This window comes from Marmota marmota, unplaced genomic scaffold (assembly GCF_001458135.2).
Source record: "Marmota marmota marmota unplaced genomic scaffold, marMar, whole genome shotgun sequence".
NCBI lineage: Eukaryota > Metazoa > Chordata > Mammalia > Rodentia > Sciuridae > Marmota > Marmota marmota.
The window spans coordinates 2,507,339-2,522,120 of NW_026000221.1; the positions used below are offsets into that span (position 1 = coordinate 2,507,339).

At 42.6% G+C, this 14,782-nt stretch overlaps 1 protein-coding gene across 4 annotated transcripts in view; it reads right to left on the reverse strand.

Moving 5' to 3' along the window:
- The window catches only part of LOC107144743 (core histone macro-H2A.1), a 53,363-nt gene that overhangs the window by 18,455 nt on the left and 20,126 nt on the right, over positions 1 to 14,782 (reverse strand). For 2 of the 4 annotated variants that reach the window (XM_015488582.2, XM_015488580.2), the window contains exons 2-4: positions 14,563 to 14,669; positions 13,948 to 14,145; positions 5,456 to 5,563 (exon numbers count right to left, since the gene is read on the reverse strand). In XM_015488582.2, the coding sequence (XP_015344068.1) occupies positions 5,456 to 5,563; positions 13,948 to 14,145; positions 14,563 to 14,669 (413 nt within the window). Of the gene's footprint in view, positions 1 to 5,455; positions 5,567 to 13,947; positions 14,146 to 14,562; positions 14,670 to 14,782 lie in introns of all 4 variants that reach the window. The other 2 variants (XM_015488581.2, XM_015488579.2) reach the window with 1 other exon arrangement.

A 14,782-nucleotide genomic window follows, 5' to 3' on the forward strand; every position in this document is an offset into this window, starting at 1 on the left:
GTTGGGTTGGAGCATCAGGGTAAGGCAAGTGAGCCCTCAGGATTTAGAATAAGGTGGTAGGCTTTACTATGTTATTTAGTATTGAATTTAAGCCCTAGCAAATGTAGTTTATAAAGACTCAAACTAATCCCTGCCCTACCAAAAATATTAAAAATTAAAACATCTTACACTGTGTGGAGATACAGGATGGTGAGTGAGGGAAGCAAAGGAGAAAAAAGGAAAGAAACACTTGGCATGGCATGGATGGTTAGATTTTTAAGTATATACCTGAAAGATTTCTTTTTGTTAAAAAACAACCACACATCCTTAAAATTCACATGATCATTTTCAATTTGTATAGATGCTTCTGGATTTATATTCAGCTATGCCTCATTGGAAAAGCAGCTACTTTTATGGTCTCTGATTCATCTAGCCAGCAAGGGACCTCAGGAGCCTTCCTCTGATTGTCCTAGGGAAAATCAGTCTCTGTCCAGGGTAAAGGAGTTTCTGGGGAAACTGTGCAGACTGACTTTGCTGAAGTGAGGGAACAGCTGTAAGCCTAACTCAGTTCCTTGGAGAACTCCCAGCTTTCTCTGGACTCACGTTCTCTTCTGACCAGAGCAGCCTGCTCCTAGAAGCATGGACCATGGTAGCTCAGGTCCACTACTGCTCAGCACTGGGAACTCCCAGCCAACCAAGTGCTGTTTTGCTCTCTCACCCACATCTGAGGATGAGGCTAGAGTTGAGATTGTCTAACTGTGCTCTACTTTGTGTCAGGGCTCAGCAGAAGTTTTCAGGTTATGGGGCTGAGCCACAAAATAGTTCTACTGGTGTAAAATATATGTGAATATGAAATTTTTAAAAATCCTCTGGACTTGAAATTGTGTGCTCGGGATGGGAAGGGAAGAAGACAAATTGGTTCAGACACTTTGGAAAGACAAATGGGTAATCAGCTTGGGTTGGGCAGGCTGGACAGTGGAAAGAGGCCAATAGTGAGATGATCATAAAAAAAGACAGTAGTTTCCCTAGACAGGAGGAAAACCCCAAGCCTGGGGGCAAATGGACCATGTATGCACAAGTCTGGAAAAGACTCCACAGTCCAGCTGGTTACACATAAATACGTGTAGTAGGGCCAAGACACCCCAGCCATGGGAGGCCTCCTGTCAGTCAAAGCATGTAGACATATGAAGTACATGCAGAGGATGGGTACTTGTGGGTCACAAATCAAACTTCTGGGCAACTGTGGGAATTCCCAAGAACAGTTTCATTTGCCAAGAAGGAGGAGGATCATGAACAATTTCAGAATTTTAATAAGGTGGTTACTTTGTCCTATCGTTGGAAAAAATGAGAAACTTAAGTTTTAAACCACAGCATGGGGAATTTAAAACAGCTGTGAAGATTGTTGGCCACTGGAGAGAACAACCACAGGGTATTGTCAACTACAGAACAGAAGGGCATCCCCTTGGCTATAGAGTTGGGAGAAAGGAACTGAGCCCATCTAGCTTTAAGATCCCTCCCGTGGTGGAGGACTGATCATCCTAACCTCAGTGGCTCTGCTGTAGCCAGTCTGTGATGCCTGCTGTACCCAAGTTTTTCCTACGGTGGCTATAGTCTTATTAGCACTGAACGTGAAACATCCTTAGATATAATTCTGAGATGAAATGGGGCTTTTGGTGGCTCCCAGCCAACCTGGTTCACCTGGATGGGAGGCTGGCACCTACTACATAGGGCAGGCCAGGAGGCAGTCTATCACTAATGACAGGAAAGAAGCAGGTGGGCTGCAGCTATAGAAGGACATGCAGCCTTCATTGACCTGACCTATTTGGTTACAGGAAATAGTAAAATCTTTTTTTAAAAATATAATCTGGTCACAAATTCAATTTTAGGAAATAAAAGTGATTGTTAATGATAAGCTGAATAACGTGCTGGATCTAGCTACAACTGTCAAATTTTGGTGTCCCTCATAATGGTCAAGGAAGGAACCTGGCTGCTCTCATGTGTCCGTGCTAGCCCCCCCCCAAATACAATTCTTTTTCTGTCCCCAATGTCCACTTCCACTAAAGGGAATGGGAAGTAGGTATCTTCTATGGAATTACTTCTAGATTTCTCAAGAGAACTGTGCTTTCCCTGGGGTCCACATGGTGGTGGTGGTGTGGGGGGGGGGGCGGAGATGGGGAATGAGTGAGGAACCATAAAACTTGAGCAGGTTCTAGGAGGCCTGTCCCTGAGCCACTCTATGGTTCCCTAGTCGGCCTCACAAGTTGGTCATCTGCCAAAGTGGTGGAAAAGGGTGAAGGGCTCCTTCTCACTCACTGCTGCCTCAGAGCTCCCTCTTTCCATACAGCTTTTCAACACCAGAAGAAGTGGGCATGATAAGGGGGAGGAAGTCCCTGGGCCCCCATGTCACTGGCCTTTAATGGCTTCCAGTGCTGAATCCATGATCCTGATCATTTGAGAGGAGGGAGACTCACTCCCTCCTTAGACTGCCTTCCCAACTGCTTCAAATAATACTGACTCTACCAAGAAACCTAAATCATTTACTACCACCGACACAGATTTATAGATAGACACATTGGAAGTGTTTTTCAGCAATAAAACCATCAGGTTTTAAAACCTCTGAAAAAAGGCTGCAAATCTCAGTTGAACCACGAAGCAAAAACACTTAGTGGATTCAGATTCATAGCACTGTTTTCTTTTTTAAAACAATTCAACAACGTGTGTGAACATTGGGTAAAATCATAGCTTAATGAGGGCAATCACTCCAGAGTCTTCAGTATGTGAAATACATCATTAACAACAACAATTAGGTCCCTGCTCCTAAGCCCTGGGCCATTTCCTCCTGTGAGTAGCTTAGCAACTCTGCCTTACAGGGCTGGAGCAAGCACAATATCACCTTTCTCCACCTCAGTTTGCTTGCAATATTCAAGCACTGATTTCACTGTCACAGATGGAAAAATAAGATTCATAGAACACAGGGTACCATACAGTCATCATTCTACAGTACCCTTTTGAAACATTTACTAAAATCCAAATCAAAACTCATATCTGTAATAACAACATTCGCAATGTGCTTTGTGTAAAATTTTATATGAGTCAGTTTTATGACTCTTGCCCCTTTTATACCACATGCAATGATTTTCACCTGACAGTAATAGCCAATAAAGGGCCTGAGAGTACTGCTTAAGAATAATGCTCTGAGGGCTGGGGATGTATGCCTAGCATGGGCATAGGGGTTCAATTCCTAGTACCCACCCCTGCCAAAAAAAAAAAAAAAAAGATAATGTTCTAAAATATAAATGCTAACTCCATTTCATGCTGCAGGAGTATAAGGTTCCAGAAAGGACAATGGCATCTTAGTTTCTAACACTGGTGCCCAGGCTGACTTGATAAGCTACTTTATTCTGAGAAGCAACACTTGGGAAGATGCAGCTTGCCCTGCTAACAGGTGCCTGCCCTGCTGGATATTCAGGGCACCTCTTCCTGGGTGCATGAATTTTAGCTCATTATGTTGTAAGCACATTTAACAGGAAGGATAGTTTCATGGTAGCTAAGAGAACAAAGCATGTGAGATGCAACAGAAGGCTGTCAGCATCAGCCCCTTCTCTTACTGGTGACCATTTTACAGCGGGCTCCAGCTCAACCAAACCTCACCAAAAGCCAAGATATCTAACAGGCCCTTTAGTTTCACTATCCAGCCCAGTGCTTTCATTCTCCTCATTAGGCAATATGTCTAAATTATAGAGTATTGAGACTTTTCTATGGTTTTTTGGTCCTTCTTCCTAGCCCTAAGAGTCAGTATCAGCCAGATCTGCACTTTTTTATTGCTGTGGTGCTTGCCCTGTGGCCTGTTAGGAAAAGTACCCAAAAGGGAGGAGAGCTGCCAGGAGCAGACTTGTGCCCAACTCTGTGATGGGAGCCATCAAGGTGTCTACTACAGCCTTTACCAGGCAGGGCTCCAGGCATCGGACACAGATCTGATCCCATTCATTTCTGAAGAGCAACACAACAAGAAGGGCATCTCTGTTTGTACGTGGGCATTTGTATTGTTCTGTGCTACTATTCTGGAACTATGTGAGCTCATCCAGCAAGGGGGGTCTGAGCTCTGATCTGAGGTTGGCCAGCAGGAGGAAGCAAGAACACGGAAGAAAGAGGCCAGGGACCTGGAGTCCAAGGACAGAGTGGGGCAATAATGTGGTACCTGCTTAGTAGGTTTGGGAGCCCTGGCTAATCATCTGTTTGGGATCTAGAACACACAGGAGCTAATTCTGAATAGCAGGAGGTTTTCACATGTTATTTTCAAATGAAGCAATTTGGATGACAGGTCACATTAACTTTCAATACATTCCCCAAAGGACATGTTAAAGGGTGTGAAAGTAAACCCAGGTGGTTGCCTGCACTGCTGAGTTGAAAATTTTTAAATGAAAAGTACATGTATTTTAAACAAAAACTTTTAAAGCCTCAGACCTTAAGATGACAACTAAAACTGCTTTTTTTTTCTTTTGAAAAATGCATATGAAATACAGATAATGGTTATAAAATGTAAACAGCAATGGTTAGATTCTGGAACACAGAGTCCACCACAGGAATTGCATCATGAGAGACTGAGTGCAATTAGTGACAGGAAGGGGGAAGGGCTGGGGGGAGAACTTGCAATGATGTGAGCAAGAGAACCGTGTCACTGGGATGCTAAAGAAAATCGACAGTGAGGATCTAAAAATGATGCAGCTTCTGAACCATGTTGTTACCACCTTAGAACCAAACAAATTTACATGGAAGGTCAAATTCAGTCCTTTAATTTTTGAATGAAGAATGAAAAAAAAATTAAGCAAAGCTTAATTCTCTTTCTCCCCACCCTCTTTTTTTTTTGGTGCTAATAGAGAAATATTAATGTACTCTCGTTTTCAGGTCTTAAAAGCCTTTGCATCATTTTTATTTTCAATAAAAGTGAATTATCTTTTACAAAACCATGGCGTCCTTGCAAAGTTGCATCACTGGGGCAGCTGAAAATATATTGCCCACGGTTAAAACAGACAAACATTTGGCTTGAAGAATCGTCTGGTGGTTCAGTGAAGAAGCCCCGAGTGCCCAATTAGTACCTCTGAAAAAAGTCCCCTCCCAGGATCAGATCTACCTTCAGCATCCATGAGAATGAGGAGGCTGCCTGCCAGATCCTTCCCTTTGCACCACCCATGCTGTCTGGTGACCAGGTTATCCCACAAAAGCAGCTCATTCCCCAGGCTAAGCCCAAGGGTCTGATAGCAACTGGCAGACTCCCACCATCTTTACCACAGTCTCCCCATCCCTACCCGCCAGAGTCCCCCACCCCAGCTTTGTGGTCCTCTCTCAGTCCTCAGCCCTCCCTGGGCCACTCCCAAAGTCCCCTGCAGCTCTGTCCACCCGTGGGTCCTGGAGCAGCCCTGGGGACCCCCCAGCCTTGCCCCGGGGCCCTGGAGCAGGCTGAAGCGCAGCTACCTACCTTCTGGCCAAGGAAGAGGCTCTTAGTAGAGAGGACGGTGAAGCCGTCGGCCGGCGTGCCCTCTGTCGTGCTGTCAGCACTGGCTGCCTTGCTGACTTCTCCCTGCTTCTTCTTGCAAAAACAAAGAGTCAGAATGAGAGCCAAAGGAGCAGGACCAACAAGTCTGAATTTTTCTTCAGGTTCTTTTTTTCCCCTCTCTTCCATGCTGGGTAAGTGCTCTGCCATTGAGCTACAATCCCAGCCTAAGTCTGGGCTTTTTTTAATGGGAATGCAGCTCAGAGGCCTTGCCCATAACATTTTGGATAAGACAGGAAACTAAACCACAATCAACTCTCAGCATTTCCCACAGGAGGACTGCACACTTATTTTGAGGGCCCAGAGTTCCATTAAGAAGCAACTTAAAGGCAAAACTTCACTCTATTGTGATAGTTTAGAAAGAGAACCATTGTCAAAAATTAAGACCAAGTCAACATCTCCTCAAGTTTCTTTCCTTTCTAGATATCTGCACCATTCAAGTTTAAGAAGAAAATAAACTATTTTAGGTCTCTAGTCCTCAAAAATCCTTAACAAGCATCCCAAGGACCACAGGCTTGAACCTTCCCACCCAAGAAGGTAGGACTCTTCTACTTTCCTTCATAAAGCCCAGCTGTAAAGAAGGATGCACACAGGGCTGTTGGTATCCTGCCCCCAGTGCCATGGGCCTTGGCAGGCTCTGGGCCTCTTCCCCAGCACCATTCAGAGTGAAGTATGTGTGCACTGGAGTTCTGGAGGGCCTTCCAAGGGGCATATGCTGTCCATAATTTTAAATAAACCAATCTCCAGAGGATCATCTTCCTAAGGTGTTTTCTCTTACACATAATCTGCCCTATGAAGGTTCTACACCTGGGGCTGAGGTGACACACTGGGTTCCTTCATAACCACCCTCTTCCCACTTCCCAGAGTAACCACCAACAGAACACACTATTCTGGAGGTCAAGACACATGCTTTTTCATATTTCTGTTAAGAATGAACCTGTGATAGAAATGGATATTTGGTTCATTTGGGAATTTTAGCATTCATATATATTATAGCATAAGGATAGTGGGAATAATGGCAAGTTTTGTTTAGACACTTTCCCTTTAACCTTCCCCTAATCACTATCAAAAGGTACTTTACTCCCAAGGTATGGCCCAGTGGAAACAAAGGAAGAAAAGCAAGGCTAAGAAATAGGATGAGCCTGGGCAATAACCTAAGGGAGGCACTGTGGCCTAGCCATTTGCATGTTTAGGATTCAAATTCATTAATGTGCATATTAAGTTTCACTTACATTGAAAAATAACACCTAATTTTGCTGGTGCCTTTAACAATAAGGACTACTTTGGCAATTAGGTTATTGACTTATATTCCATAAATTAAATGAACTCAATTTGAAGTTCCAAGGCTTTGATATAAAGAAGAAAAAATATTTTATCCAGAAATATGGGAACTAGCTGGCTAACAAACCCTTTCAAAGTCAGGTGTTTTTAATTCCACATTTTCAACAAAACAGAAGAAATACCTAATCGAGTTAACAGCTGAGAGACCATGGAAAAACAGACTGATGCAGCTTATTTAATAGTATTGTGCCAAAGTCAGCTGCTTTGTCAAGACCACGTGTACCACGGGAGTGTAAGATATTTACAATAGGGAAACTGCTGTTAACAGTGAGGGACATGCAAGGACTCTGTACTATCTTTATAGCCCTTTTGTAAATCTAAAGCTATTCTAATATAAAATGTTTATTAAAACCAATGGATAAGAGATTACTATGTGGCTGTTGGCATATATCAGAAACAGCAACATCACTTGGTCCTCTGTACTATCACAAAACTCTGTTCCCATTGACTTATCTTAGTGAACAAGATTTTCCATGCACTTACATCTATAAATATACAAAAATAGGATGTCCATACTTTGTCTCATTCTAACAAAAGGTAACATTCATCTTTGGATACTTAAACTAAACTGGGGAGAAAAATCTATATCCACCCATCCCATAATGCTTTTCCAATAAAATTTTATTTTTTCCCTAATAGTTATTAACATTAGTAATGCACTGTTGGTTTGATCAAATGTGCATTATTAATAAAGGCATCAGCTATCTAATCTTGTAGAATTCGTACCATTTAGTGCTTTTATAAAAGGCCAAAATATTTTTCAAAATAAATTGAAAAATCATTTTGTTGCAGAAATCAACAGAATATTATAAGTACAAAGCATGTTAAATTAAAATGAAATTTTGAGGGTTAAGTGAAAGGGAAATAAGTTTAAAAAGAAATAATGTAAAATTTCTAACTATTATAAAAGAGCTGCTTTGCATACTTTTAAAACAGATGGTGTTTCAAATCAGAATATCTGGATTCCACTGTGTGTGTGTGTGTGTGTGTGTGTGTGTGTACACACATGCATATATACACATTTTTTTTATTTTTAAATTTTTTTTAAGTACTGGGATTGAACCCAGTGGTAAGCTACATGCCCAGCAAGCCTCCTCCTTTTTCTGAGACAGTGTCTCACTAAATTGCTGAGGCTGACCTCAACTTGTGATCCCCCTGCCTCAGCCTCCCATGTTGCTAGAATTACAAGCTTGTGCTATCCTGCCCAGCTCCACTGGATATTTAAAAAAGAGATGAAACAATTTTTAAACATTAATATTTTTAAAAAACCAAAAATCATATCCTTTACAGCTACTTAAATTCGTTATGAAAAGTAAAGCTGTCAAATTATAAATTTGTATGATACAAAGATATTTCAAATTCTTGGGCTGGGGCTCAGTGGCAGAGTGCTTGCCTAGCATGTGTGAGGCACTGGGTTCGATCCTTAGCACCACATAAAAATAAACAAATAAGATAAGGGCATTCTGTCCATCTACAACTACAAAAATAAAATTTTAGAAAAAGATATTTCAAATTCTTTTAGAAGGTAGGTAAGGCTTGAAAACCACTGCTCTCTTCTACCCAGCACAACACTATGCATTCAGAAGGTGCTCAGTAAATATACAGGAATAGAACAAAGATGTTCCCACTGGAGGATAAACAGATAGTATAAGGATTAGTGCTTCTACCCAAGGCTACAGGGATCTTTTTTTTTTGTTTTTTTGGTACCAGGGATTGAACTCAGGGACATTTAACCACAGAGCCACATCCCCAGCCTTTTTTTTTTTTTTTTAAGACAAGGTCTTGTTAAGTTGCTAAGGCTAGCCTCGAACTTGCAATCCTCTGCCTTAGCCTGGGATCACAGGGGTACGCTATCATACCCCACAGGATATGGGAATTTTAAGAGGTGAGAAAGCCATAATAGATAGGAATTTAGGCCATGGAAGTTGGAGCTGGCTCAGTGGAAACTGAGGCATTTAAGCTTCCCCTACCTGGATACAAGCCAGGTTCTAAGGGTAATGCCATGATCCCGGTGGTTTTCAGCAATTATTAAAATTGTTGCCCCCACTTGCCCTGTTGTGGAAGGCTTTCTAGTCCCCATTACCAGAACAGGGTCTTCTGCTAAGGAAGTGGCCCACGGGCATGGGTCAAACTCAAGTTCTACGTTTGAATCCAGACTCTGGTAGTTGTATGACCTTGTGAAATTGTCCACCTTCCCCAAGTCTGAGATTCTTCATCAGATATGTTAATACTATCATGCTAATACCACATTATTTTGATCACTATAGTTTTTAATAAATCCTGAATTCAGGTATTATTAAATCTCCAACTTTGTTTTCCTTTTATAAGTTGATTTGGTTATTCTAGGTCTTTTGTATTCCCATATAAATTTTAGAATCAACTTTTTAATTTCTCAAAAAAAAAATCATGCTTGGATTTTCAATGGGATTGTGTTGAATCCATAGATAATTTGGGGGAGAACTGACATCTTAAGAGTACTGAGTCTTCTAATTCAAGGACACTGAATCTGAGAGATTCTTACTAAGAGACTCAGAAACATTTTCTCAATTCTGAGTTAACCCCTGTTTTCCTATTATAGTTTGTACTTTTAGATGATTGTTTCTGAATTATTTTAGGTATCTTTAATAATTATTTTATATACCTCTTTATTAATCTAATCTTAGAGTAGTAACTATATATTTAGTGCTGTTTATAAAAGCGTGTTTAACATCATTCCATCATGTTTGTTCTAAATTCTTCTAATTTCACGAAATTGTTACACTAATTAGTGTACTGTGTGTGTGTGTGTGTGTGTAAGGAAGAACGTATGAGTGTATTTGAGTATTTGGTTATCTGTAAAAATTCTTTTCAATTGTGCTCAAAATTATAGCTTACCTATTCATAGAATAATCAGGTTGGAGAACTGCTGATTAAACAAGTGGCCAAGATAGCAAGCAGTAAAGTGGTACAGAGAACAAACAAACCATTCCTTCTGCAGCCTGTCTGCTTGGCAGAGAAATCCTGTCTTTTCTCTTCAAGGTTCCCTCCCACTTCATGGGATGCCGGGTGCACAGGAGCCCTCTACTCTGAGGCACCTGAATAATCCAATACTTTACTTTCAGGTCTCAGCTCAAGTGTTACTTTAGAAGATTAGCCTCCCCCGACCACTTATGTAATATAACACTGCCTATGCCATCGTGTCCCTCTGTCACAGCACTTACTCTCTCCTACCTTCTATACTGCACCTGCTCCCCTCACTGAGCACTGGGGAGGGCAAGAACATTGTGTTCACTGCTGCCCTTCCTCTATTGAGGTAGTAACTAGCATGCATAGATGCAAAATATACTAATCAAACGAGAATTCTTTCTCCTTTGAGCAACTTGATATCAAATGTCAAAGAATAAGAAAGCTTTTAAAATTCTTAATGGAGTTAAAATGCTCTGCAGTGCATAACAGCCATCAAGGTTAAAAAAAAATACTCACACGTTGTGTTAACAAGTTCACTTTGAGAGCTTCATCTCATAGATATACTTGCACGTGAACACAGAGCCCCACCTCTGGTGATGGTCACTGTGGCACTATCAGAATGAATACTAAAAACCATCTCAAAGTCCATTCTTGGAGGACTGGTTACATGGGTTTCACATATTATGGAAGTAACTACGGGTATCCTATGAAACGCTCTATGTGCAGAGATGTGGAGGAACTGCCAAGGTAAGGGTGGCAGCAGCCACCAGTGTGCTAGACACAGCTGTTGGTATTTTATGTGAATTCTCTTTTTTAATTCATTTTTTTGTACTAGACATTGAATTCAGTACCACTTAGCCATATCCCTATCCCTTTTTATGTTTTATTTTGAGACAAGAGTCTCACTAAGTTGCTTAGGGCCTTGCTAATTTGCTAAGGCTAGCCTTGAACTTGTGATCCTACTGCTTTAGCCTCCCAAGTCACTGGGATTTACAGGCATGTGCCACCATGCCTGGTTGTGAATTCTCTCTTAATCCATCATGTCCCATATATGGGACACCTATAAAAACTTAAATTGAGCATTACCATTTGTGGTAAATTTATGATAAATTTGTTTTTAGAATTCTATTCTTTAAAGAAAATTAACAGGTGAAATATTCATTTCTATTATCAATGACTTTATTACTATTATTATCAATAATAAATTCTATAATAAGCTTCAGCTGATGATGTCCAACCTATTTTAATACATATTTGAAATATTCACAGAATTAAAAACTTGGGACTTAATGGGTTAAGCCTCACAATCACCCTGTGTTATAGCTCTAGATGAGGAAATTGAATGACAGGGAAGTTTAGTAACTTGCCAAGATCACTCAGCAGAACTCAAATATAAAGCAAGGTGGCTGACTCCATCGTGTCAATTCTTAACCATTAAGAACAGGTAGGATGTGAAGGGATTTGCAAATCTATATTCTTTCACATGCATATATTTATTTATCCTTCCTGAACGAATAAATAAAAGCTCACTTCAGAGACTATGATGGCAGTGCAATTTTTTTTACTGCAAACTCATGTACTATCCAAACACGCATATATATTACCTATGCAAAAACACACTGGGTAATATGCATAGAGCCACTGAACTGTAAGGACAGAATAGAGCCTATCATTTTATAGGGTAGATGTAACTGAGGCATAAAGAGGGGAACAGACTTGCCTGAGGCCACCCAAGGAGGGGGACCCTGGGGCACAGCCAGGGTTTTGGACTCACAGTTCCCATGGAGTTTGTTCCCTTCTCTGTTCCACTATAGCTACTCAGCTGCCACAATTGAAGATTTTCAAAACCTTCAAATTACATAGAATTGGGGGGAAAATTATGATTTGGAATTTGAGTGTTGACACTTGAAAAATACCGACTCCTTTCACTACAAGTGCTTTAGCATGTTACTAAGGCTTTCTCTGTGTTTCTCTGGAAAGGTTATTTTCAGAATGATCCACTTAAACCTGGAAATGCAGGGTTCTCTGCTGTTTCTGGGAGCTGATACCACAATTTACATTAAACAAATGTTTTGAAAATTAGCTGTTCACGGTTCCAATTTCAGCTCCCCCCAGGGTTTAATGTTAGCCAAATACTGGTACAGTAAGCAGACAATGTGTTTTATTGTGTGGAAGAAAAACAGACCACCATCACAGACTTCCTGCTTTTGTAATCAAGGGAAAAGTTGAGTGTTTGAGTGATTATTGGCATATGGTTATTAGAAACGCTGACTCCAAATATAGCTACTAGCAGCTAAGGACACACACATACACACACACACACACACACTCACACACACACACACCCTTATATTTCAAATCCAAAAAGAAAGAAAGAATTCCTGATAAACTGGAAAGTTCAGAAAGTCACGGGGCCAAATCTACTAGAAGGCTAGAGTCACAAGGGAACAAGGTTCAGCCCTAGTTTGCTGGCAGATGCTGGTGTCCCATAGACATGCTCAACTCTCACAGCAGCGTGTTACATTCAAAGAAGAGCACTGGCTCAAGACACAGCTACAGTAAGGACCAGGCCCAAGACATGGCTTTTCCCGTTCTACTCTAAGACCCAGTGCCAGGGCCCTGTGCTGTGGGCATCCAGGCACCTGGGTCCTGCTTTCAAGAGATGATAGATTTGACACCTCTATGTCTTTCTGAACATTTAAGAAGGGTTGCACAGCACTGTGCCCCACCTTCCCTGCCCTGCCACCCTCTCAACTACAAATGTTGTAAGGGGGAAAGGAACAGTTCGATCTGCTAATTTTATAGTTAGCAGGAATGAAATAGAACATTCTGTGAAGTCCCTGCCTGGCCGCCCCAGCCTCCTCCAGGACTTGTGAACCAGGTGGAATGCATGGGCTGTTTTCAATATTAAGTTTCTCTCTGCAAGAACAGGGAGAGACTCTGGGCCTGGCGTGAATGGTGATTTGCCAAGAGGTAGATTTCATTTTCAGGAGTGTTTTTTGCACCTGGAGGGCATACAAGGAATACAGCCTATTCCACCTCAAATAATGGAAGCCTCAAAATAGTGTAAACAGATAGGAGAAGATTAGAGGTGTTCCCCTTTGGGATGAAAGCTGGGCTCCAAGAAGAGGACAAGCTGTAGGCTAGGAGCTGGCAGGCTTACCAGATGACCACTGAAGCCCATCTTTGGAAGGTATCCTCACTATTCCACCCTGGGGAGAGGGTCTGGGCTTGTGGAGGAACAACTGCCCAATGCCATATCTTTGGATACCACAAGGCCCTTCCAGGACTTCTTACTGGGGTCTGACAAGATAGAGGGGCCACCTTCTGCCAGAGGTAACTTCCTTCTGGTCCATCTGAAGGCCAGAAGGAAAATTCCTCAGAGGCACCTTAAGGGAGGTCAGCTCCGAGTTGTATCATCCCTTGTTTGTTGGCCCCAGAGGTTGTGACAACATTTAAGAATGCACGTTCTAGCTGACATTCAGACAGGAGAGCAGAGCACTGACCCCATGATGTGAGGGTCCTGTTTAGGATGTAGGGTCCTTGCCCATCCAAAATGGCACTGGTCACACTAGTGACAGGGTTTCCCTCAACACAAAAAGATGAGTACCTCACACCCAAGTTAGGTCAGGCAGAAAATGTCTGGCTAATCTTTTTTCCTCCTTGACAGAAGCACCCATCCTGAAAGGAAAACTTCTGGACCACCCCTGCCAGAGCATGCCCAAAGACAGACATATAGCTATGGCAAAAGAATGAAAGTCTTGCAAATGAGCATCAGGGCACAAGGGCAGTCTGGTCTCAGAGCAGGACTGACAGCAGGCCATCTCCTAGCACAGGGAAGCCCCTTTCCATGTGCATGTGCATTTCACTAGGCATAGAGCACTTCCAGCCTAGGGTTGTCACTGCCCCCCGACTCCTCCCTGAAATCCCATCCCATCCGGCTTACCCACAGGGCAACTGTGTCCAGGCTCTAGGAGACCCTCCTGACTGGCTACCTGAGCTGGCTAGGCCTGTCTAAACAGCTCCTACATGTTCCTCCCTTAGTAGCCCCTGAGGGGTTGACCTCCTTAGGGCCCCATTTACCTGTGCATCATCCTACTCCATCCTACATGACCTGTCAGATCACATACCTTGGATTTCCGGGCCCCTTTCTTGCCTCCTGCCTTCTTAGACACAGGCTTCTTCTGGGATGGAGACTTGGCCTTTTTGGCTGGGGGTGGGGTGATGATGGCTTCCAACTTTCCTTTGGATCCTCGCTTCTTTGCTAGCAACTCAGGGTGGATGTTCGGTAACACCCCTCCACTGGCTATGGTGACTCCTTTTAGCAGCTTGCAGGAAAACCAAAGTAGCAGATGGTGAGCCAGACCGCCATGATTCTGACCTTCAAGAAGTCAGCCCTGCCCATGTGTCCTCTTGCTTTTGGCTGGTACAGCTCTTGCCTCCATGGCCCCTATGAGGACGCTGACAGAACTCAGGCCTACTATACGGGGATCAAGTCCTCAGAGTCTCTTAATCAAATGGACTTCAGATCATATTCTTTCTCCAGGGAGAGCCAAACACCTTATTTTACCCACACTTCCAGTACGGCCTTGAGGAAAAACTACCAGAGGCAGTAGGCAAGTTGCTCACAGTCTAAAATGCCATCCGCAGCTTTGCTAGTCAGCCAACCACTACAGCCTCTCTGATGGACTGCTCTCTCCTGGGCTATATGCTTAGTGTCTGGGGTGGAAGAGGGAGCCTCATACCTGATTTAGCTCTTCGTCGTTGGCCACAGCCAGCAGGATGTGCCGGGGTGTGACCCGTCCCTTCTTGTTGTCTCTTGCTGCATTGCCAGCCAGTTCCAAGATCTCCGCTGAGGAGCAGAAAAAAGTATGTGATCATATTAGAGCATCAGAGGTCTGTGTGTGTCCTAATCCCCACCCACAGCATGGAAACAGGGGCAAATAGTTGCCCTGAGGTGAGAAA